At 42.7% G+C, this 25,829-nt stretch overlaps 2 protein-coding genes across 2 annotated transcripts; both read left to right on the top strand.

The window, feature by feature from the left end:
- The first annotated feature begins 1,522 nt into the window (after positions 1-1,522).
- On the top strand, positions 1,523-3,690 carry cacul1 (CDK2 associated cullin domain 1). Its single transcript, XM_040034504.1, has 8 exons — positions 1,523-1,932; positions 2,082-2,208; positions 2,401-2,503; positions 2,586-2,681; positions 2,809-2,911; positions 3,060-3,149; positions 3,257-3,395; positions 3,476-3,690. The coding sequence occupies exons 1-8, from the start codon at positions 1,611-1,613 to the stop codon at positions 3,513-3,515; spliced, it is 1,020 nt and encodes a 339-aa protein (XP_039890438.1). The 5' UTR covers positions 1,523-1,610; the 3' UTR covers positions 3,516-3,690.
- Positions 3,691-5,840: 2,150 nt separating this feature from the next.
- On the top strand, positions 5,841-25,283 carry mypn (myopalladin). The gene is made up of 21 exons (XM_040034506.1): positions 5,841-6,188; positions 8,234-9,307; positions 12,444-12,619; positions 12,708-12,759; positions 12,855-13,314; positions 13,422-13,496; positions 13,580-13,721; positions 15,096-15,119; positions 15,500-15,616; positions 15,707-16,472; positions 17,143-18,216; positions 18,308-18,440; positions 19,130-19,207; positions 20,407-20,628; positions 20,713-20,862; positions 20,956-21,035; positions 21,296-21,422; positions 21,512-21,719; positions 21,799-21,964; positions 22,210-22,343; positions 22,445-25,283. The coding sequence occupies exons 2-21, from the start codon at positions 8,238-8,240 to the stop codon at positions 22,621-22,623; spliced, it is 5,433 nt and encodes a 1,810-aa protein (XP_039890440.1). The 5' UTR covers positions 5,841-6,188; positions 8,234-8,237; the 3' UTR covers positions 22,624-25,283.
- The last annotated feature ends 546 nt before the right edge of the window (positions 25,284-25,829 follow it).

The raw sequence follows: 25,829 nt of genomic DNA on the forward strand, positions 1-25,829 counted from the left end.
TTCTGGTGGAAACCCTGCTCTCGTTTTTCATAAAGTTGAAGTTGTGTGGCAACTTTGTGTGAATATGCAGCAGGTTTTTTTTCCCCTCTTCTTTCTTTCTCTGCCCTGTTTGGTCACATGCACATGTGTCTGAAACTACATACTGTATACTACTTACTAAATAGAGTACTGTGGGTTTTTTTTTTTTTTTTTTCCCTTATGTTTACTTTCCATGTTCTTTTCTGATTTTGCATTCATTTTCAGAAATTGAATTATTACTTTAATTTAGATTAAGCTTTAATTTCTACATTGCAGTGACTACAGGCAAATGTTCCAAATGTTATTTTCGATCCATACAACGACATCACCTGTGGTCTAATAATACTTTTTAGAGCTGGTTCATGCTACCATTAGAAACATCAGTTTGTAAGCCAGCAGCTGATAAATGGTGGGTACTATGAGTTTCAGACACATACATAAATCTTCTGATGGTTTACTTGAACGCACTAACTGCAATATAGAAAGTTCAGTTCTGCCTTTTCATAAGGGTCGTTGGTGGAAAAGTGACAGTACTCTTTAATTTTAGACCAAAGAACACTTTATCAACACTCTCCTTCGTTGTCATAAGCTTTGTATGTTTAATCTGTCATTTAAAATTTGGAAAAAAATATATAACTATCGACAAGGTGTTCCTTCTGACATGTGGCAGCTACTTTTTATGGTCAAGCCTCTTATTTTTATACTCTGATGTGAGACATACTCATCAAAGGGTAGATGATGGTTTTTATCTGTACAAAGGTATACTGAGTTGTAATAATAAGCCTTAGGAATATATTCACATTGAAAATGGCACTTTTTGTCCTCCTTATAAACCTGGTTTTGTTGCCTGTGTCACTTTTCATTGAGCATTAAGGAGTCTGCTGCCTGCAAAGTGTTGGTATATAGACATAATTGAGCCACTGTGTTGGATACATGTCTACACCAACATAATTCACATGCCATTGACAAGGTAATGTTTTGTTTACGTTTTAAGAAGAAACATTTTTACATCATTCTAGTTGTTATTTCTCATGGAGTTCTCAGTAAAAAATATAGGAAAAGAAAAATTTTCTGACCTCTCATTTCTATTATTGCAAACGCATCTGATTGGTGTCAATATCAGTATCGTCAGACATTAACACAGCGCCACCTAGTGTTTCATCCGGCTAGTTCCTGAGTCACGTGAGCTCTTGAAGTTTGGTGAGACGGTGGGGTCCAATTTCAACATCAAATTTGGTGGACCGCATCGGGGGCTTGCGCATGCGTATTATGGTACCTAGTTTTAAATGTGTTTTATTAAGCATTTTAGTTGTCACTCGGCTTATCATTAACAATTAGGTGGTTATCACATTGTTTAGCTAGCCGCAGATCCACGTATAGAAAGCTAAGGAACATTATATAGCCCTAAAACCTCGGAACTACATTTCCCAACAGCCTTTCAGCTGCCCTGTAATACGGCGTGTCGTAAAACTTAAAAGGAAAACGGTGATGGACTCCGCCGGAGACGCCTGACAGTTTTTGTCTTCATCTTTAATTGTTGTCTGAAATGTTCATCTAGCGACGCAGTGCTTCGGTTCACCGGACCAGTGAAAATGGAGGCTATGGAAGATGACAGTTTGGACGTAAAAGACGACCATAACCACAACTACCGCGCGAGCGGCAGTAATAAAGTCCGCACGTATCTTAGCAGCCAGCTGTCGGAGATATCGACGGTCCCGCAGCCCGTCTGTGCGACGGTGCCGGTTGGAGAAGCGGGTACTCGACAAGGGAAACTGTGGTCCGGTGCAACCGGCGGGTCAAAGTTCATGGACTCGGATACAGGCAGCGAGAGCAGCGAAGTCAGCGAGACTGACAGCACCGCTCCGGGAGCTGCTTCCGAGGGAAAATTCGCCCTCGACTCGACTTCCAAGTTCCGTAAGTTCACTCGAAGCAGGGCCCGAGAGCTCACGGTCTCACCGCAGCTCGGCCTCCGATTATGTTAGTAATGTATGTGGAGAGTGATGCTTTTGGCTTCTGTTCGGTCTGATATGAAGGCTTAATTCAGCTCCCCTCTCTTCACACAGTTCTGAATGCAATGGCAGTGGAGGACTACCGGAAAAACCACTGGCCAAACCTGGAAAAGGCAGTTGACCGTCTGCTGATTCAGAATCCCACAGACCACATCTCGGTTTCTTATGCACAGATATACAGGTGAGACAGCACAAGTAAAGGGATGTTGAATAAACACCCCTCTGAACTAGACACCCCCCCTCAGATTATGATTTCTGTTGCCATAAGAAGCTAGCTATATATATATATATATATATATATATATTACATATTACCATGTGATTAACTGAGAATTTTAATATAACCTCAAATGCCTGTCTTTTGTTTTCCTAGTTATGTCTACAAGTGTGTTTGTCAGCAGCACTCTGAGCTGCTCTACAATGATCTGACATCAAAAATAACAGGTCACCTGCAGCAGGTTTCCGCCCATCTACAAGTAAGCAAACCCAAATGCAAGATGTAATCGTACAGCACATGCAGAAACTAAAAAAACTAATTCTTTTTGCAATGTTTTGCAGGCTAGCCCACTCGAGAACTTCATTGAAAATTTCAACATTGCACTGACACAATATATAGCTTCTCTTCAGTGTATAGTCCCCGTCTTTATGTACTTGGTAGGTACCACTTATCAGCTTTTTTCCCCCCTTTTTAATCAAATATTTGGCAAATCCCATGCAGGGAAGTGTAGTTTTGTGTTAGTTTGTTACTTAAATTTATGTTTGCACACGCTTCTCTTTTCAGAACAAGTTCTACATTGAGTCCAAACTGAACCGAGACCTCAGAGAGGATCTGATGAAGCTGTTCGCTGATCACGTCGCAGAAAAACACGTGAACACACTGATGCGTGAGTGTACCGCTTCATCTCATGCGCTTTGCTCTGATTAATCACGATGTGATGCAAAGTCACAAAAAGGGGAAATTAAATAAATAAAAATCCTCCCTTTGGTCAAGTCAGTTGACACCATCTTGTCCATTGTGCTCGTTCTTTTCAGCTCTGCTCATTAAAGCTCGGTCCATGCCCTTTGAAGTGCAACCCTCAACAATGGCTAGTGTGGTTAAGGGCCTCTACAGCCTCCGACCAGGTGATTTTAGATAAATTATTTATCTCACACTCCTCTTATTCACAGATTTTTTTTTTATTTTTTTTTTAGTTAATTAATTAATTTTTGATTTTGGTTTCCTCTCTCAGAGTGGGCCCAGCTCGCCCCAGATCTCTTCTCCGGGTTTATCCCCCAGATTAACCCTCCTGCTGTGGAGTCTCTGCTGCAAGACTACGCTGCTCATGACCAGAAACTACAGATGGAGCTCTCCATGAATGGATTCCCACGGTCAGTTTTCCAGAGTCTTTAGCATCAAATGAAGACTGAGTCACATCTGCTTTAACTTGGGTCTTGTGCTTGTTTTCCAGAGGTGACCAGTCTCGCAAACGGGCCAGCGAGGACTCGTGATGGCCGGCGTCACTGGATTTGCTGCAGAACTAATACTGTGCCTCTTAAGTCTTTATCACAAGTTGTCTCCCTGGACTAGGTACAACGCTAACAGTGCGTCATCCCTTTTTAACTCGAGGTCACGAAACACTGTGAATAACAAAGACAGCATGATGGGTTGTTGAGCAGAAGGATTTAAAAAAAGGAAAAAGTGGCTCACAGACTTCCATTTTGGTGCTTTCCTTCTGATTTCTTCATCTTCTGCTCATCTGAAGAGTGCCTTCACGGTGTCCGTCTGACTGAATATCATGATGAAGCTGACGATCCATTCCTAACCTTTAACATGGAAGTGTCTTGTGTTGTCTTTGATATACGGGGCTAATTAAGACTCTATTGCTGCTGCTAATAATATTGTTTGTGTGTTAATATCATAAATCCCTTGGTGTCGCCCACATATTGTGTATCTCAGTGGCTACAGTCAACACAAATGAGTGTGGAAAGAAGTGGGAGCTAGGTCACTCAGCTTAGCTATGACTCTCTTCTTCCTGTTGCTTAAAATGTCTTGTCTTATGCTCAGTCATCCAGGTAAGTAATTCCCAAAAAGTTGATTCTGTTCATCTGGATGTAGCGTTTTCAGTGGGAGAAACATTTTCGTCACTTATCCCAAGTGACTTCTTCAGTCTCAGCTGAGTGCAGGTTTCCCCAACCAAAGACCATGGTTTTTGATCAGTGGTTGTTGGTCAGCTGAGACTGAAGAAGTCACCGATTGACGAAAATGTTTCTCCCACTGAAAACGCTACATCCAGATGTAAGGGTTATTGCTGTTGCCTTTACTGTTTGGGTAAGCCAGGTTGTATTTTCCAGTTTTGCCAAAGAGGATAACTGTTCTTTTGTTTTTTCTTTAAACACAATGTGTTGGGTTCCAGTTTATGTTCTCAATGTTGTATGCTGTCTGAGTCACTGAGCCATTTAATTTTATTCTTTACTAATAAGTTAAAGCTTTGGTTCACCCACTGGTTTACCCTCAAGTCATTCTGCCTTTAATGACAACTTGTTTGTTTAAGCCTTGCACGTAGGAGGAGGAGGTTTCCGTATACAGGAAGTAACACTGAGTGCCATACAGTTAAAAGGACCACATAATACCATTTGAGGATTTCCTGATTTTATTTTATTTTTACATTTTTATTTATTTTATGTAACCTCACCTTGCCTAAATTTCCCCCTAAATTGCCACCTCCATGTTTGTATTCTTGGACCCAACCAGAGTGGCTCTGCATGATTTCCCATCCAAAATAATCCCTGTTTATCTTATACTGAGCCTCAGTGCCGCCTGAAGCAGGTTGTTTTTGGGTTCGCTTTCTTTTGATTGGCTGCCGCCGCATGAACAAAAGGTTTGAACAGCAAGTAGGAGGGGCTTCAGTCACAGGCCTGCATAGCTGAATGACCGTATTAAGGATATCTGCTTAGAGTGACATCATAGAGAGCCGGGAAAAAAAAAAAATCTGTCTCAAATTTAGTGTTTAAAGCAGTTTGATACCTCAGCCTCGCAGTGGTTACCCGTATGTTCACTGCACTCATGATTTGAAACTCTGATGTTTAGTTTGAGCAGTCACCACTGGAACAGGATAATGGGTCCACTTTAACAAAGCAAATGATATGCAAATGTGGTTTTGTGCCAGAGCACATGCTCTTCATGTTGTAAATAGTTTTTGCCTCTGCATACCGGTATGTGTACACTAGCTTTTGTCACAGGTGCGTTTTTTGTTAAACAAGTCACTCAAATAAATGTTTGATACAAGTTCCTACACTGTTTTAAGTGTAATTAGATGCTCAGGCTTGCTTTTTGTTTCTATCTCGCGTTACATTAAATGAACTAATCACAGGACATGATTTCATTATTCTAGCTTTTACAACTGGGTCCTGTCATCAAGCGGGGTTGTAATACAGCTAATGAAGTCAAGAGGAATCTAAATCGTTAGGGATGCTGAACACTGGCTGTACTAGATTACATGTCTCACCTTTTAATTTTACATGATGCAAAATTAATTCATGTTTAAACCCACTGTGAATGGCTCAAATACTGTTTCAGCAATCTGTTTTTATCTCAAAATCAATAAAATCCTTGAGTCTTAGTATTTGTCACACTAATGACAGACGCTTACTGTTGTCGTTTCTTTATCTAATGCAAATTCTGTTTGGAAATTGATTTTTATCTGCTCATCTGCAGGGTTCACACGAGTGTGTGTGTGTGTGTGTGTGTGTGTGTGTGTGTGAGAGTGAGTGAGTGAGTGAGTGAGAAAGGTTCGCCAAGGGGCTTCTAATTCTGCAGTACGGAGGTCTGCGATGAAACACAGGAGGAGGAATCCCTACAGCACAGCTCCCCATGACCAATAAGGAGGGACACCACCCAGCCACATGGGCAAGGCCTCCCCCAAAATAACCTGCCACTATTGCACTGGCAAATGTTGCTACTTTTACTGGTGACAGGTTACCGTAGCTGCCCGGCTCCACATTTTCCTGTAAACTTCAAGGTTAATTCTCAGCAAGAAAAGAGGGAAGGCCGAGCAGCTGCCGGTGTCTGAGATTTTCCCGGGTGGCAGGAGCCTGAAGACTGGAATCGGCCCCCTTTCAGCACAGGTGCACTCTGAGGATTTACTAGTCCTTCCACAGGGGCCAGCTGGGTTTATTCTGAAGGTAAAAACACACCAGCCCCTAATTTAATTGTTCGTGCATCTCGTTGACGTCTGTTGGCATCAGCCTCAGATGCTGTGTATAGCCTCAGAAACACTGACACTGAGCCTCAGACAAGCTTTAATCTGTTTCTGTTTGGACCATACGTTCCTGTTTAATTCAATGAGCTTAACCTGTGTGGACTGTTGTGTTTAGTCAAGGGGTCTGTTCATGTGTGTCATCTCACTCAGCAGTGCCACACTTATGATAATTATAGTAGTGTTTGTGTAACTTGATTAATGATCAAACTTATGATAGCAAGAGCCCACAGGTGCATTGCTGCTGCTTTTCTTTTCTTTTTTTCTTTTTGTTGATTTCCCTTGAGTAAACTGACCCCTCGCTATTATTAGATATGACTTGGTAGGCTTGGAGCCTGTTTGCAAAGGATAAATGTACACAACAGCTGCAGCTTCAGGTCTGTTGGAAGGGCATCGCTGTCTCTCCTAATTGCACTGATTTGAGTGTCAGTGGCATATGTGTACCCTATCTCATGTCTGCATTCAATAACTTGCTCATGCATGGTGTCAGAAAGCGCTGCAAAATCTAAACCTCATAAAAATGTTGATCTGAGGTGGTCAGGGGGGTAAAAAAGCCTGCCTGTGTCTCTCAGATCTGGTGACAGCACATGAACCTAATACCCTGTCGAGGCTGAATTTAAGCTAAAATAAAAAGCTATTTTTATTACATATCTCTGCTTTTAACCCCGGGCTCTGCATTCATGTTCTGACTGCGTGCCAAATATTTCACAAGGGATTGTTCAAACAAAACTGCAGTAGCGAGAGTTATAGCTCAGATACTTATCACTGTATAGTTTTTACTGACTCCTTAACACACGACGCAGACAGAAAGCATTGAAACAAGACGTCAGCTTTAAATTGATTTAACGCACTTCTGAACATAAAGATCTGATAAACCTGTCAGAGACCTAAAGAACCACGAATGATTTCTCAGATTTACTGTTTACTCGCTGGGAATCCAGTTAGTTTCTTGATAAACTGTTAACTCAGTGTCATTAATTAGTGGAAATAGTGATAGCTATTGAATTTTCTATCTAACAAAAGTCAAAAGAGAAACAGTTAATTTTCATGTTTTGGCATCTTTTGATTGAGATAGAATAAAATAAAACTGTAAATCAAGGATATACATGTCATATATACTGTTTATTAAACATGGCCAAAGTTACTGAAATAAGTAATCATCATGAGTCCAAACACTCAAGCTTCCAATTGCTTTAAAAGCATTCGGTTTCAGATAGTGGCCAGAGTGCCTGAGATAACCATAAGAATATACTCCTCTCTGACGTCATACTGAGTCACTTGTAGAAAAACAGAGGGTGATGAGGGGCAGCGAATCAGAAAGTTGGATTAAATAAAGAAGGACGGGAGTGAAAATGCCTTGTTTCAAACAGAAGGTGAATTGAGGCGCTATACCGAGGCGCCTTATAAGATCAGTGACATGTGAAAAATCCCAAGCTACTCCATTAGTGTCCAAGAATTAAAATATGGAGGAAATGAGCCACTATAATATATGTTTGTCGCAGATTTTAATCAGGACTGGATTTGTTTGTACGTAAGGAGTTATTCTGACAACTGAGCGCTGATTGTCAAGCAGCAACTTTTCTAAATGCTTGAAGTCAGCAAATTGATGTTTTGCATTAGTTTGTCCTCAGGAGTTAGATTTCCATCCACAGCTGTTTAAATCTTTTCAATCTTAGATCACACAGGATGCGTGATCACACCACTGACTGCATTAAGATAGAAGCTGATCACCTCAGAATGTATTTGTTTGTGACATTTCACTCTGCTGACATTCACTGATTTACATTCATGTGGATCAGCTACACACAAGTGTGCAGGGTGTCTCGTTTCTTTCACGTTTGTTAATGACTTATTTAAGAGGGGGGGCAGGAAATTATTCTATAAACCTGCAGAGGATCACATTAAGCCCGAAAGCCTACATGAATATTTTTACTTTCATACTTTTTAAATTAAATCTTGTGTTTATTTTAGCAACATGCAAGAGAACAGCATTGACCAGCCACCGTCGCTGTCTCAGCTGTTAAGGGAGAGTTACCTGGCAGAAGCCACAGCCCAGCAGCGCCACAGCGAGATGAGCCGCTCAGACGCTTCGTCCTCTCGCATTCAGATCTACGGGTCACTCAAAGGCAAGGCGGAGGACACTATTGGCCACAGTGACCCCCAGTTTCCAGACCTTTCAGCCTTCCTCAGCCAGGAGGAACTGGATAAGAGCGTGAACCTGGCCCGCCAGGCCATCGGACACGAGCCTCGTGAGGAGAGGGCAGAGGTCAAAGCCTCTGTCACGCCATCTACCCCGTCCAGAATCTCCTCACCCTCAGTTTCTTCATCCACACCCAGTTCTGTTCCCATCTCTAACCCCTCTAATGCTCCTTCTGCTTCCCCCTCAACTGTGCCCCTCACTCAGCCGGAAAATTTCACATCTGACAGAAAGATGCACAAAGCATCCACACGGCAGGACAATGTGATCAGGAGCAGCAGGGACTTTGGTGAAGGATTCCAAGACTATAACAGGTCAGCAAGAAATGCCCCTTACGGTGTGGAGACCCAGTCCAAGAAGGAGTTCCTCAATAAGGCAGCTGACTTCATTGAGGAGCTGTCCTCTCTGTTCAAGGCCAACAGCTCCAAACGGATACGCCCGAGAGCCTGCAAAGCCCACAGGAGCAGGATCCCAAACAAGAGCCAGAACGATGGGACAACTTATCCCCTCGTCGCTGACAACCGGGAGCGCGCAGTCATGTCCATGGAGGTGGAGAAGGAGACACCCAGCCCTCCCGTTACACACCAACCAGTTGCCCAGCTGGGTTCTGAGACAGGACATGTGGAGTTTCAGGACTGCTCGATTACTGAGGAGCACCAGTGTGACTCTGTGCTCCAGGAGGCGGAGGAAGAGCCTCAAAGCTTTGCCTTAACAGAAACTCCATATCCAGCAGAGCCTGTGTGTGAACCGCCTCGCTTCATCCAGAAACTGAAAAGCAGGGAGGTTTCTGAGGGCACCAAGGTCCGGTTGGACTGCATTGTTAGAGGACTCCCTCTGCCTGAAGTCCGGTAAGATCATTAGTCATCATTAAGTTATTCTTTGTTTTGCAGGACACAGTATCTGTTTCAGACTCTACACATTTTTTTCAAATGCAGTGTTTGTAAAAGCTCAATGTGCTGTTGGTTTTCCTCAACAGAAGCATCCCAGTGGACTTTTAGCAGCACACACAAGGGTCTAATTCAGCTGAATGATTTTGTTTGAGTAGTGAGTACATAGCATGAGAACACAAGGGATACAATGTTACTTTGTACTTCTTCTTCTTCACTACTGTTCAGCAGCAAATATCAAACTTTCTATTCCACTACATTTATTTTGCAGCATTATGTTAGTGATTTTGCATTTGGTACATAAAAATATATCTTAAGCTTTTACTGCACAATATAATGATTTTTAAAAATGTAACCATGTTTAAGTATTGCAACAGACATTTATTACAAAGGTAAAAGTTTGGGGGGGGGGGTTCTGCGGCCCTAATCCTCTTCAGCCCTAATCCTCTTCAGCTAGCCTTCATTTATATGGAGAAAAGCTACTTTCGGCTGTTCCTTCTCCACAAGGGGTCATCATGGTGAAGGAAATACACTTTAATATGTTATTTTTTAAATATATATATTTTATTTGGTAGATAAAATAATGAATTAATGGTATGCCCATGCTTTTTAAACACTGCACACAGTTATACATATGCATGCTAGAGTCCAGCACCTGATAATATTAACATTTCATACATGTATTGGCACCAATGTATTTAACAATGAAATGTCCTGATCAGCATGTATAACTCTGTATTCTTTGCTGATCAAATGCAAAAGATGAAAACTGTCTTTTCTGATGTGATTTATATATTTATTTTAAAAGACATATTTTGGTTACCTGTCGTCAGAGCCCGTCTCTAAATTACAAAGTCATTTAGGTTGTAACTCTGGATGAATGACGCAGAGGTTTATTCGGAGATGCAGACAGAAGTGACATGTGATGACGGCCGACAGCTGATTCTGAACCATACGAGTGAGCGTTTGTGTCGATTTATGTGTCGTCAGGGGAGTAAATGATAACCGCACGAGGCATTCTCCTTTTAAGATGAGCAGTCATACAAATTATAAATCATCAAAAACTACACTGAAAATAAAAAGGCTAGAATTTAAGAACAATTTACACCTTTTACCACATTCAGTTAAAGGCCTCCTGTAACAAAAGTTTAGACATTTTTAAAGAGGCGTCATAATAATAATAATTGCCACATGGTGTTTTCATGGCTGTTTTGTTTGATCTGTTTTATGTGAATCGTATGTGAGCAGCTTTAACCCGCTGAGGTGTCTGACTATAGGGGGCATGGGCTTGTTAGCCCCGCTGCACATTGTTGAGCCACTACCTTATACTTGTCCAGGGAGAATGTAGCTCTCAGCCATTTTTAGACTGGGCTGGCAATGTGAGCTGCAGTCGTGTCTGATAATGGAACTGAGCTCTTGACAGAAGTGTGAAGACTTTGGTAAGATGATTTACAGTTTCTCCCGAGTGGATATTTTTATATGTTTTGTTGTGTGTGCCCCAGTGTCTCACAGATGTACATTTCTGAAGATCTGAGGTGTGTTTTAACAGTTTCTACTTACAAGTCTACTTTCTGTGTTAACACAGAGCTCATTTAATTAAGTGTGTTTTTGTCTGACGTAGCTGTTACCGTGTCTGAATTAAATGAGTCAAAATGGAGTTGTGAGGCTTATATTTTCCATCTGTTTTCAGTGGTGTGCTCTCTCTGATATGTCAGGTTGTAGCATTGTGTGCATCCTGAGTCTATGTTTAGCTTTGTGCGTATGTGTTTACGTCAGCCAGTCAGAGACCCCGGGGTTCATGAGGGAATCTCCTCTCTCGTTCTGATCTTCAGAGGGAAAATATCCCAGACAGGTGCAGAAAGCAAGGGTCTTTGGCCCACAGACAAGCCACCTCCTCTGCCACTCATGCTTTCAATTTAGACTCTTACTCACTGAGAGTGACAAAGCTCGGCCCAGACAGGACACAGGCAGTACACATTCCAGCCCGTCCTGCATTCGAGAATCAGGAACATCCCTTTAGCGCTGGTTTGTGTTTTCGCCCTCTGGAAATCTTCAGCTACAGCGGCGGGGGACATCAGAGCCTGCATACTGAACAGAAAAAGTGAAGCAGATGATCCATAATCTCAGCGTAATCGCTATGATATGAATTAGGACTATGTGGTGACGCATTTCCAGAGAGCAACACATCAGCTCCCCATTCCTCTTTGTTTATTGGCTCTATTTTATAAAGCATCAGTGCCTCATCTCCTCAAAATAGATGTACGCTGACACAGAGGCTGCTGCATATGTTGCTGGCCAGCAGGGGAAGAAGTTAGAGGAAGAAGTTATTATAGTTTTACAATGACAAAAAAAATAGACTGTTGCCAAGTACAGCTCCTGTCTACTCGTGCTCTAAGAAGGCTGTGCAGTACTAGTTGTGCTGGAAGGGTTTTCTGCCATTTTTTTTTAAGTTTTACATTTGTTAAAATACTTTTTTTTTTTGCTATGTAATAACATAACATTTTAAACTGCAGCACTGATTATTGGCTCAGACCTGCTGTAAGCTCCCTTGCATCTAAACACCTCTGTCATCAAGTCATAAACAAATTTAATAAAAAAAAATCATATTTGGTTGCGTTTCATTATTTTAACTCGTTGATGTTAAAGTAAATGATGCTAACTGTTTTGTGCTCCTTGTCATGACAACATCAGCAGTGAATAGAAACAGCGTTTGAAGTGGCACGGCAAGCTGCTGCTTCTTCTCTTACAGGGAAAAGGATAGGGCTTGCTCGTCAAAACATTTCCCTCCAGGCCTGCACAACTCTGCTGAATGCTACCGAGCCAGAAACACAACTAGGGAAGTGGGAAAGAGGCCAGGCTGGTAGAAACAGTGTCAGCAGGTTAATAAAAAAGAAATCAAATTAAACTGGGTTTAAAACAAAAATGAACATGACTATAATGGAAACATCTGAATGAACAGAGAAACGCACCAAATGTAAAGCTCGCTGGGATTGTCCTGTAATGATTGGCTTTGTTGGCAAAAAAGAAACAAAAGAAAACTGTCACGGAGATGGAAGAAACTCACCGCTGATCAGTTTACCTTGTTTGTCTTCGATAGGTGGTTCTGTGAGGGAAAGGAGCTGGAGAACAGCCCTGACATTCAAATCATCACCAGTGGTGAGCAGCACTCTCTGATTATTGCAGAGGCATTCGAGGAGGATACCGGGCGCTACTCGTGCTTTGCGTCTAACTGCTACGGTACCGACTCCACGTCAGCTGAGATCTACGTAGAAGGTGATCGCTTCTTTCCTCCTTTTTGACACCTTAATATACCGCACTGCAACTTCTTTATTGATACACACCTTCCTGTTCAATCTCACAGGTGCCTCATCTTCCGATTCTGATGTGGAACCGCACTTTGAACATGTAGCCCAGTGAGTTCCTGCCCCATTGTCGTTATAGTCACCCACCAACAAGAGTTATCAACACTAAACGAAACAAACACTTCTTTCTTTTGTGATTTTTAAAGGCTGCAGAGAAACCAACCAAAGTCATCCCCATCTTTACCGTCATCTTTAAATGAAACCTTCCCTCCAGAGGAGGAGGAGAGCGTGTCATCCCAGCCTGCAGCGGCCCCCGAGGAACAACCAGAGGAGCAGCTCTCGCCTCCAGTGGCTGCTCAAACAGCATCTGAACCTCTTCTACCAATCCGGACATCTGCTGCTATACTTCCAGTCTCAGAGTTATCAGAAGAATCTGTGGCATCAGCAGCACATCCTGCTCAGGAGGAAACGTCTGTGCTGTCTGTGCAGGTGTTTCCTGTTTCAACAGGTGATTCAGAACTTAGAGAAGCCCAAGGGGCGTCAGCATCTGTCCCAGTCATATCTACTCCACAGCTGCAACACACGGCTTCAACAACAGCTACGTCACAGCCTTTAAACTCTGTAGTGCCTGTCCTGTCACCTCCAGCACAAACACCCCAGGCTGAGGTAGAATACCTCAAAGGTTTTCCTTTCACTACATATTCTTTATTTTAGTTTAAGTTTATATAATTTGATCCATCCATCCCTTTTTTTGGACTTTTTTTCATCTTCAGAGTCCAACTCCCAACCACAGCTCTTCACAAGGATTAAACGGGCAACCCATTATGGCTGCCCCTGTCTTCACGAAGGTAACTTTTCTCTCAGAACGAGGCTGCTCTGTACAATACTGCTTGTTAAGGGATTTAACTTGAAGCTGGTTTTGTCCCATCAGAGCCTACAGGACCTCATTGCATCAGAAGGCCAGCTGGTGGTGCTAGAGTGTCGTGTGAAAGGGGTGCCGTCACCTGGAGTGGACTGGTACAGAGAAGGAAAAATCATGGAGGACTCGCCTGATTTCAGGATCCTGCAGAAAAGTAAGTTCTTTGCAAAAATCTCAAGTTTCTCCATATTTCTTTAGATTTTTCTGGGAAAATGGGAAATAGATACAGTGATTTACTGAAACATGCAAATATATATGGAAACGAGCTATGTAAAGAAAAACAGAGGGGTCACTTTTTGTTCTGCTCTGTGTCAAGATGATCCCACAATATTGATTTTGGGGCTCTGGGGAGGCCGATCCATGAATGATTTTCTAGCCAGGTGTGTTTTTACTACATTGGCAGTGTGTTTAGGATTTTTGTCATGCTGAGAAATGAAGCCCATCAGAGGATTTCCAGAAGATTGCAGGGTGCATCAGGCTCTGTCGGTGCTTTTTAGCATTTGTAGTTTCATCAGTTTTGACAGGCTCTACAGCTGCAAACTATGACAGAGCCTTGGTCGTGTTTTACAGATGGCTGTAGACAATCACTCTTGTACTTCAAGATGTCCTCCACATAATTTGGCAAAGATTTGACTTTCAAATTTGGATCCATCACTCCATAATACCCGTTGTCACAAATTTTCACACCAGTTCTTGTGTAATCTGGCATACCTCAGCCTGTTTCCCTTCCTTGAAAATGGATTCTTGATAATAGATGGATCAAGAGCCAAATGTATTTCTCAGGTCTTATGTCAGGTCTTTGCTGGACTTTCTGACTTTCCCATCCCATTCAGGAGCTTTACATAGTTGGGGTTTTTTTTTCCAATTCTTTTATCCTCTAAATTTTCAAGAACGTAATGCATACAATGCAAAGTCATTTCAAGTTTTCGACTTCTAGCTCTTTGGAAATCACTTTGTTGGTTTTAAAATTGATTACTTGCTAAGTTACATGTGGACACAAAACTGGTTCATCCCTCGAGTTAGCTACCTTTTTATGCTTGAATGATTCATAGGTCAGCGTTAAACGACTTTACAAACCTAAAAAACTGTTTTGACTTCTTCTACAAGGACTGAACTGAAAATGAATGAATACGTAGCCAATGTCCAAAGAAAAAATTGAAATACCTTCAGAAAGCCTGGAGAAGTATTGCTTAAGATTACTTACAAGAATATTACAAGAATGTCTGCCTCTTTAGAAACAAAATATAAAGAAATGAGGGGTGAGTCAAGACATTTGCACAGTACTGTATTAAAAAATTGTCCAAGGGTTAATAAGCTCCAGGTCCTAAATCTTTATATTGCATTAACAGATTTTAAAGCTCAGATTGTGTATACGTGTATGCATCTCTGCATGTGGAATTCACCATCATGAGTATTTAAATATTTTGGAAATGATTGCTAATAATGAGTCTCCAAAAAATTCATTAACAATAACATGAGCTTCTCCCCCCTGGTTTCATAATGATTTTGATACTTGCTTCTATTTCAGAGCCCAGATCTCCAGCTGATTCAGGTACATATTTCATTCAGTCTGTCAAAAATACAAGTGTTGACTGCACCATAGCAGCTGCCTGCCTGTATACGATGCTGCAGTGTGTACATATTCCTCTGTTGAAGTGTTTATAGTCCTTGGCTCAAGCTCCTGCTCTTCCCCTGTACATAAGCCAGGGCTGCTTTTCCTTGAATCTGGACCATATAAGGTAGCCTCCCATCCTGTGTCAAATCACCGTTGCAGATCACTTCAAACAGCCTTAGCTGCACGTAGATTCTCACTGCTGAAACAAGAGTCATGTATCTTTCTTTTCTGCACTTAAACACTTTGAGAAATCGCTGGGGTGCAGCTATAGAATATCCGACTTGATTGCATGCCACGTTTTTTCTCTTTACCTCTAGAGGAAATATGCACTTTGGTCATTGCTGAGGTCTTTCCTGAAGATTCGGGGGTGTTCACATGTACAGCAAACAACAAGTATGGAACCGTGTCTAGCAGTGCTGCACTCAGGGTCAAAGGTAACACCTCTCTTTGGCTTTAAAAGTCAACAGCTTTCACATTTCTATCCTTATTGAAATTTCTGTATGTGTGTTGCTGGTTCTCCTCAGGCAATGGCAGCAACAGCAACCATGTGAGGTCTTCAAGCAGTTTAATAGTGGAGCCAAGTCAAGTTCAAGAACTTTCCCCATCAGCTCCCGCTGTAAAACCTCAACCAGAGGTTGTTATAACCAGCAGCATTAAGCCGCACTCCAGCACCATTCGTCTTGACCCACTCGTCTCTAGCACCTTACGCCTGGACCCCTTAAACACTAGCAGCCTTCGTCTAGACCCTCACAACTCTAGCATGTTGCGTCCAGACCCCCTCCGCACCAGCCTGCCCAATCTGGAGCCCTCCAGCCTGAGCAGCAGCTCCTGCTTGAACTCTCACAGCACCAGCACCCCAAATTTAGATCCTCTCTCACACAAGGACCTTCTAGGATCCAGTGGAGCACATGGTGCCAGAAAAATTTTCTCATATCCGAAATCCTTTACTTCTCCATCTGCAGCTGAGACTTCAGCACAGCAGGAGTTGTCCAGATCTTCAGCGACATCTCCTGACATCAGTTCCAAAGTTAAGTGGACCCCAGCCCATCAGAACGGGAGCCCTGTTGTGGTTCCCTTACCTGATCCTCCACCCAACTCCTGCCTAAAGACAGGCAACCTTACAAACCACAAAGACTCACGAACCAACTCCAGAGCAGGCCGACGTGTGCACTTCAAACTGCCTGAGGATGACGAGGGTGAACAAAGTGACACATCTAGTCCCTTTGATGAAGACATCACTGAGGCATCACTCAGCAAAGAACCACCACCAGTGCTGGCTAAGCCTAAACTGTGAGTAGAGCAAAAAGAAAGCAACAACAGGTTGCTGAATTTTGAAAAAGTGCGTTGTTGGCAACAGTACAACATGATGAAAAAAAAACATGCGCTCAGATGGAGATTTTGTTCATTATTTACCCAAATTCGGTCAAACTTTGAAGTCTGTGTTGAAGTGTGTTTGATGGGCTGTATTATGAAATGAAGAGGTGGGTGGTTCCTCCTCCACTCGCTCAGATAGCAGCTCTAATCCTTTCAGTTCATAAATGAATGCATGCGGACTTCAAATGTGGACCTTCAGACTTTCTAAGACAAAGGATGGCGTTTTCTATTTGTAAGTTTGCTTCTGTGCATTTATGTTGATCGGTTACTTCTAATAATGCTGTAAATCACATCCTGTTCTATGATTTAGCTTTTCTTTTTCTTCACAGGCTAAAACACAGATAAACATGACAAATAATTTATTGTGAGCCAATTTGCAGTCATTTCATGGTTACAAAAGAGGCAAACATTTTGTTTTCACTGAAAGCTCAGTGTATCTAAAGCTCGGTCTGTGTTGTTTATGGGCTGCTTGTTGGTAGTCCATAAAAGGGCAGAGTATTCTGCTGGATGCTGGATGCACTGAGCCTCTCTCGTCTTCACCATGTATAGTTTTGCTTCTTTGATTTTGTGTCTGTTTGATCAACAGGGACCCAGCTCAGCTCCAGATCCTGCACAACCAGGTCCTCATGGAGCAGCAGCAGGAGACTGAACCAGAAACGCAAACCCCCATCCAGCCTCAGTCTCACCCACCGTACCAGACCCAAATCCAGCCCGGAGTCCAGACCTTCCCTGAAGCTCCACTGTGGTCTCCAAGAATACCGCACGTGCCGCCTTTACATACTACATCAGCCCTTCAGCAAACCCCCCACTCAGCACCTCCAGTGACCACCACCACACATGCGCCAGGATCAACGTCTGCTGCAGCACTCAACACCACCTTTTCACCTTTTCTTAACACTTCCCAAGCTTCCCTTTTGAGCTCTCCTCCTTCACTTCCTCAGCATATGAAATCCTCACTGGTGACCTCCCCTCCACCTGCCCCACAGCTAAACTCCGCCCCTTCTCTCAGTACAGCACCTGTAACCCAGATGAACACCATCCATGCCTCCCATATTAACCTGTCCCCTGCATCTTTTGCCAAAACTGCACCCACAGCCCAGTTTTACTCTCCGCCTGCACCAAAGCTCAACACGGTCTCTACAGATTCGACCCCGGCCTTGCAGCAGATCACGTCCCCGGCTCCTCTTCTAAGAAGCACCCACGCCTCCCTCATGAATCTCACACCTACCTCACACTCCTTCAACTACATCCGACCTAAAGAGTTTGTAGCCGCTCAGACCCTCTCACCGGTCAGGAGTCCTTCCCCAACAGAGTCACCAGTACCACTATTACACGAGCTGGCTGCTGAGCTCAACTCCTCCACGGCTAGCTCCCCTACTCTCCTCCCACCCCTCTCCCCACCACCCAGGATTTTCCCCACAAGGGTGCTCAAGTCTCCCACCAGCCCACCGTCTCTCGTATCCTCGCCTACACCTGGGTCAGTGCATAGCTTGTTCGTCCTAAGAGCCCAGTCACCCCCTCAGGCTTCTTCTCCCACCTCCAGCAGCTCCACCCCGAGTCCCATCCAAAACCCCGTCGCCTTCCTCAGCTCCGTCCTGCCATCCCTGACCCCGAGCCAGCCCACCAACTCAATGGGCCTGCCCAAGGGAGCTCCGTTAGGGTATGCCGTGTCTGACAAACGACTGCTAATGCAAATGTGAACTGTCACACGTTCTGCCATGTGTTCTGTTTTTTGCCCACTGTTTACTCAGGCTTCAAAAGAAGGCACTGAAGATCCGCCCTCCGTCAGCTGAAGCCATCCGCGAGAGCAGAGAAATTATCCTCCTCGACATCGAGAAGAAGCTTCGCGTTAAAGACGACACTCCACATTTTGTACATCAGCAGGTACTAGGTGGTCTCTGTGGCTTGACTGCCTATTTTGTACTGATGAAGTGGTGAAGAAAATAGAACGGCGCATCAGCAAAAAGATTTTTCTTAGCCCAACGGGTGAATCCGGTGGTTTCTCTCGCCTCCACTGGATCCCCGCTCATCGGTTTAAAATATTAGTATGTGATAAATAATTGCAATAGAGTTTTTAATACTTTTAAAGATCATATTTTATCGAGTATTAACCAGTGACTGTGCTGCATTCTCACATCTTGTTGATGGAGACATTTATACGAAACCTCATTTCCAAAAAAACAACAATTGTGATGCAGCGTAAAATGCAAATGTAGCTAATCCGCTGATCATTAAACCCTTTATTTAAGACGACACATCAAATGTTTAAACTTTCAAATACTGTTATACATCGTCCCTTTTTAAATGAAATAAAGGGTTTACATGATTTTTGAAGCATTACATTGTGTTTTTATTTTTGCACAGCATTCCAGTGTTTTTGGAAATGATGAATACAGAGCAGTGCAATCATTGCCTCCCCCAGTCATTAACTGTCATTCATCTTCTGGTGTCAGTGTAGCCTAACAACCTCTGCATGCTAATAATAACAGCTTGTGCGTTATTCCATCACTCTGTGTTTGTATGTAGGGTTTGTGTGTCTTTGGTGTTCTTCATCCATCCCTGTCCTTTCATAGAAGCTGAGTAATGAGGGGAAAACAGCGAGCAGGCCCCTTGGACCAAACACTGCCGCTACTGTCATTAACTATGATGAGGTACACGGACCCGACCCAAGCACTGCTTTGCTCGAGGCTGTGTGGGTTATACTTCTGTTTCAGACACAACTTAGGATACTGTCATCTACAGGAGTGCACATAAGTGGTCCGCAGATGTCAAAATAAAAGACGCGCTCCAGATAAGAAGTTGCAACGCGCGTTTGCGTACATAAGATTTTCTGAAGGAGGACAGACATTTGTTTAGAACTCTTAAAGATGTCAAAGAAGCTCCTTCAAGCAATTTTTTTTGGTTTTCCTCCACCTCCAAAGAAATGTCAGAAGGAGTCCGAACCACAAAAGAAGCGCGTATTCTCGGAAAAGTAGTTGCAGGAGGTGAGCTGGCTTCAAACAAATGATGAACGCACAGAGATGTGGTGCGGAATGTGCCGTGAAAATCCCACTCTAGCGGACAAAACCAGTGCCTTTTATATGTATGCAAATGCGCGTTGCAACTTCTTATCTGGTGCGACTCTTTTATTTTGACAGTGCATGCGCACCTGCGGCCCACTTATGTGCACCCTGGTCATCTACTTATCTAGTTTCCTTAATATCTCTAATCCAGCATTCACGCTTATGTTAACTAATACAGAGCACAACCTGCACGAATGATGATGATGAGAATAATAATAATAATAATAATAATCCAATTAAAGGGGTTCAAATTCAAAAAAGATTCAAAATATTGTTTTCCTATATTGGAAAACTATATTTTGCAGCCTTTTCTTCATGAGTTAAAAAAAATTCCTTCCTCTCAGTGTTTCCTCAGTAACACTTCTACTTTTAAAAACATACATATTACCATGAAATTTCACACACCTCATCTTCCTCTGTTCTCTGTTTTACCCTCAGTTTTTGTGATTAGGTTAGATAAGCCTTTTTATTTAGCTTACAGTAGGTGGGGGTTTTTGTTTTTTTTTAACCTGGTGCTCCCAGATGCTACTGTGTGGTCTTTCAACAACTGGTTTAACGTCTGCATCTTTTTTTATTATGAGGTTTGAGTCTTGAGATGCACGTTGTCTCATGTTGCCGATTACTGCAAACCTCTCTTATCTCCCTGAGTTGTGGTTTCTGTGTATCAGGTGTGCATGTTACTGTAGCCATTTATTGTCAGGCCAGTCTGTGTGAGCAAACGGGGGACACGGTCCATGCAGCAGTATGACTGTTGTAACTATATTTATGTCGTGCTTCTCCTCCACTAGGAGTATAAAGTGTCCAGTTTTGAGCAAAGGTTAATGAGCGAGATCGAGTTCCGCCTGGAGAGGACGCCGGTGGAGGAGTCAGACGACGAGGTGCAGCACGATGACGTTCCCACGGGAAAATGCATTGCACCCATATTTGATAAGAAACTAAAGAACTTCAGGGCTATGGAGGGAGTGCCTGTAACTTTCTCATGTAAAGTAGTGGGAATCCCAGCACCAAAGGTGAGAGGTCAACAGCTAGGCTACGCAAAAACATCTCTGACTTCGACCTCAGATTTTGTCATTCACACCTGTGGCTCTCATCAGGTTTACTGGTTTAAGGATGGCAAGCAGATCCTGAAGAAGAATGTCCATTGCAAGAAGATAAGAGAGGGGGACGGGACCTGTGCTTTACACATAGAATCCACGACCAGTGACGATGATGGAAACTACACCATCATGGTAGCCAATCCACAGGTGAAACTTCTGACTTATATCCTCTTCATGTTATCAGCACCTTGTTCTAGCTGCTCGAGCTGAGCTGTGATGTGATATTTCACTGATCACCAGGGGCGAATCAGCTGCTCAGGTCATTTAATAGTCCAAACGGGACCTCCCCGAAACCGAATGACACCCATTCATGCTCAGAGGTGAGTGTGCAGGGTGAACAGGCAAATATAGATTATCCTCTCTGATAGTAATATTGGTTTGGTAGCGCTTTATAACTGTAGATCTAAGTCATTCTGTTTAGCATTTGAAAGGAACATATAAACCTTTCAGAAATATTCCTATAAAAGTAAACGTAGTGTTATTGATATTCTGGGATCTATTCTTAGTGGCCATTTACAAAACCAAGTGGATTCATGTGTGTGTTTCCTATAACATGCTGTGATCGCCTCCACGTTTTCAGGGTGCGAAACCGCATACAGGAAGTTGAAGGTGAACAAAGTCAGGGGCGCTTTTTTCAACCTCACTTCCTCCAGGCTCCAGGGGACATGATGGCTCATGAGGGAAGACTGTGCAGACTAGACTGTAAGGTAGGCAGGAGGTCCCCGTGTGCCACTGAAGCCAGGAAGAATATTGACCATCTTGCCTCCCCACACTGTAACACGTTTCTGTTCTCCAGGTGAGCGGCCTACCCAACCCTGAGCTCATGTGGCTGGTCAACGGGAGGCCCGTTTATCCAGACCTTTACCACAAGATGCTGGTGAGAGAGAACGGCGTCCATTCCCTGGTCATTGACCCTCTCACTCAGAAAGACGCCGGCACATACACCTGCATCGCAAGCAATAAAGCAGGGCAGAGCTCCTTCAGTCTGGAGCTGCAGGTTGTGGGTAAGGACCAAATACGATTGGGACTTTTGCTTTTTGACAATCCCAATGTGGACATTTCAATTATACATATTCGTTTTAGAAAAGGAAAGGAAGCACCCACCCCAGTTTGTGGAGAAGCTGCAGAACATGGGGATTCCTGAGGGAGCTCCAGTAAGGCTGGAATGTCGCGTTGTGGGTATGCCTCCTCCGGTCATCTTCTGGAAAAAAGACAACGAGACTATTCCCAGAACTAAAGACCGAATCAGGTTAGTAAGAACTCTGACTCCCTCAGACACGGTTTCAGAGCCGTGGCTTGATTAGAAATGAATTTAGAAGCCTGAGCGGTTAAATTTGGCAACTTTAATTCCAATGTTATACCCGCTTTCCTCTCCTCCTCCTCTCTTAATTTCCTGTCTGTATGTCCAATAAAAAGACACGGCCAAAATCCATATAACAAATTTTAAACTCTCTTGAAATTGAATCAAATTTCTCTATCATCTCTCTATCTCAGCATGACCCAGGATGCCACAGGATATGTGTGTCTCCTTATCCAGCCGACAACAAAAGACGATGCAGGCTGGTACACAGTGTCAGCAAAAAACGAGGCTGGAGTCATTTCATGCACCTGCAGACTTGATATATATGGTAAATATTCTGTACAGCTGAGTAGCTATCACTTTTATTAAGAAATCCACGGCATTTTTGGGTACATCACTCTGTGTAGTAATGCTAGCTACCACCTTTAGCACAGTGGCATCAGAGCATCCCCGCACCCATGAAGAAAACTCCACGAACAGGAAGTCGATACGCGGCTCTGACAGGCCAGGGGCTCGACATCAAGTCAGTGTTCCCCACGTCGGACACCAGCCCCATCCTGTTCGCCAGCTCCCCACCGGAGGCCACACTGGAGAGCGAAGAACTGTGAGAGCTGGCGCAGGGGGAGGGACCCTCCAAACAGATACTGCGACCTCTCTGAGGAAAGCGATTACCTGAGCAGATTTTGTGTGATGCATTTGAAGTGACGGATTCAGATTAGGACGGCAGAGATTTATTGTGTTAAAGATGCAGCACTGATAGCGGGGGTTTGTCACCATTCCTATTTACTCAAGTTATACAACGAGTGTTTCACCTACAGAAAAAAATAACAGATTTGCAAAGTCTTAGCTCATGAGCCATCAGTGGAGTTCAGTTTCATGCGTGAAGTTTTTGAATGAATCTGATTTATTGTCAACATCATACTTGGCTATGATGGCGAGGTTGCTGAAGATCTGTTCTTAATATTTTGTCCTCTACTAAAGAGTGGTCCTGGCACCATGTATTTGTAATGCAAATCACATATATACCTGTATTGGTAGCAATAGTTTCTTTAAGACTTTACATAGAAAGTAGTTTGTATGTTTTTATTTATAGTATATATTAGACGTTTGAATGTGCCACTTAGATCAGTGTATTTAAATGGCTCTAGGAGGGTGGGGTGCTTCCTTCAGGTTCATCACATTTTGCATCACGTTTTTCATGTGCATGTTTGCCTACGGCTGATGAAGACTACGAAATAACTAAAGAAACACGCAGGCTCTTCTCATAGTCATTATACAGCCACGTTCAGCGCTCACCGGTGCCTTGATTTCAGGTGAGATAATCGATCTGCTTAAAAGCAAACTAAAGTTCAAGAAGTGTTTCCCAGAGGAATGAGTCTGAAAACGACTGAAAATGCGTCACTGACATATACAACAAAAGCAGCCATTACTACTGAGCATTCAAGTAAAAACAAGACTGCAGGCACACATTCAGCTAATGTAAAATTGCACATTGTAAAATAGTTTTCTCCTTCTCAGAATGAAGTTATATTTATTCAAATGGGTGACGTGTTTGCTTTGCTGGAACAGCTTCAACAGCACCTAAAAAAACATCTTCTCCATTTCCTTCTCGGGTCTGTTTGATTACAGTTCATTTAAATATTTTCATCTAAGAGGGCTTTAAAATCCACTTTTATTTTTTTTTGCTTTCACGATTATGAGCCTGTTTTGACTCTGCTCTAATTGGAGTCCTATTAGCTTAAACTGATGCCAAATACAAGGCAAATGGGAAAGCTCAGAAGCCAATTAAGCATTGCTAATCAGTCCAATTATAGAGGATGAGAGTTCAAACAGGCATAAAATTATGTTCACCTTACGTGACCCAATTATACTCGCTGCCTCATCTGACCAGCTGCCAGGCCTACTTGTTAACTGGGTGCTGTGTGTGGGTGGGTGTTGTAAAGCAGTAAACAATCAAGTGTTTTGTGGGTTTTTTGGTTTTTGTTTTTTATTCTGAGATTTTTTTAAGCTGCATTCGTTACACTTACAGCTCATTTCGTGATGAATATTGCCGTGATGTTTTTTAAAATACGTTAAACCTGATAACTGTTACGGTCTTCATTGCACTGTAACATCAATGTGCCGAACACAGTTTTGTAAGTAACTGTCACAAAATACATTTGATAAGCGCTCACATGTGTTTGAGGAGAAGTTTAGCACACAAAGCATTTCCTCTGAAAGCAAGTGTAATCTTATTTAAGCTGCTTGTTTAAGGTAAGGTGGATCCTGATGCTAATGAGATTTATTAACTCAATGTAGATTAAACCTGGTCTTACACTTTCGCTTGCACCAAAGCATACGCTTTCTTCCCTAATCTCTATTTCTCCATGAGGAGATCTGGATTTTTGAGGGTGCATGATTCTCTCAGAGCAAACCAATCACTCCTCAGATGTGACATATGGCTTTTGACAGAGGGGCATGGCTGAGCCATCGGTGCTCCGACAAGCCAATCGTATGAGGGGCTGCAAAAAAAGAGAAGGGTGGAAGGCACGTAAGGGCAGGGCAACGTCGAGACGAGCCCCTCAGACAAGACAAGCAGCAGCTGGCAAACTGCATCAATCTGTAATCAATTAACCAACTGGTAGGTGGGATTACATGCCTAACTGCACAGCTAACCAGTCCATCCCAAAATGACCAGACAGCATCAGCTTGTGTGCTTGACCCAATACCAGAGACGGGCATTATGCTCGGGCTCCGACAATGATTAATCATTCATAACCTGCCTCTACACCCAAGCTTTGAGCCTGTCAATACACAGTGGCAGGAGCTGCATGTCCTTCCTGACAAAGAATGACAACAGGAAAGAAAACTCAACAAAACACAGCAGAAGCAGCAGTTAAAGAAAAAGAGTTATCATGTAAAAGAGCTGAATTATAAACAAAAGTGCTGAATTCAATGTTTGAATAAAACAAGTGAGTCCCTTTTTTTAAGAATACAATCTTATTATGTAAATTAGAGGTGTCAAACATAAGGCCCAGGGGCCAGAAGAAGCCCAGCAATGACTCCAATCAGGCCCTCTGGGCATCTTTGGAAATTGTGAAAGAGGGTGTAGATTTTTAACTTTTAACTGTATTTTCATGTTTTACTGCATTTCCTATTGATAAAGACCTCAACTGGTATTCAATAATGAACTGAAATAGTTAAGTAACAGAAAAGTTCCTGTTTTCTACTATGTACTGTAAAAATTTCTGTTTGTTAGTTGTTGTTTTTTCTCCATGGTAAAAAAAAAAAAAAAAGCAAAAAGAAAATAAATACAATACAAATGAGATCTACTGTTGCACTTATTTTTCATATATTCAGACATATGAGTGATTAAATGTTTATTTAAATGTCTTTACACTGACCCACTTAAGATCACAGTGGGCTGTATGTGGCTCACAGTGTATTATACTGATGGATTATTAAAATCTGGAAGTTTAATATTTGATTCCACAAGTTTTAGCTGTACTTCATCTCAAAATAGTTACCTAGAAGTACATTAAAACATGTAAGTACAGTGCAAGTGTGTAAAAGTGATGAAAACACTGCTATTTTGAAGTCAAATGACATCTATGGTGTTTCAGCAGAATAAGTCTGAGTGTCACTGGAACCTGCTGAATGACAGCGTGGGCAGATGGGAAGGACAGACAGACAAATTATTCTGTCTGTCTCATTTTCTCGGCCGACTAAACAGATCAATTATTTATATCGCATGCAGACGCAAGTACATAAAGAACATTAATGCATCCCATACACTCTCATTCATTACCACTGATAAAAAGCCTTAAAAGAGAAT

Source organism: Simochromis diagramma, unplaced genomic scaffold, assembly GCF_900408965.1.
Source record: "Simochromis diagramma unplaced genomic scaffold, fSimDia1.1 OVJJ01000481.1, whole genome shotgun sequence".
In the NCBI taxonomy this organism is placed as follows: domain Eukaryota; kingdom Metazoa; phylum Chordata; class Actinopteri; order Cichliformes; family Cichlidae; genus Simochromis; species Simochromis diagramma.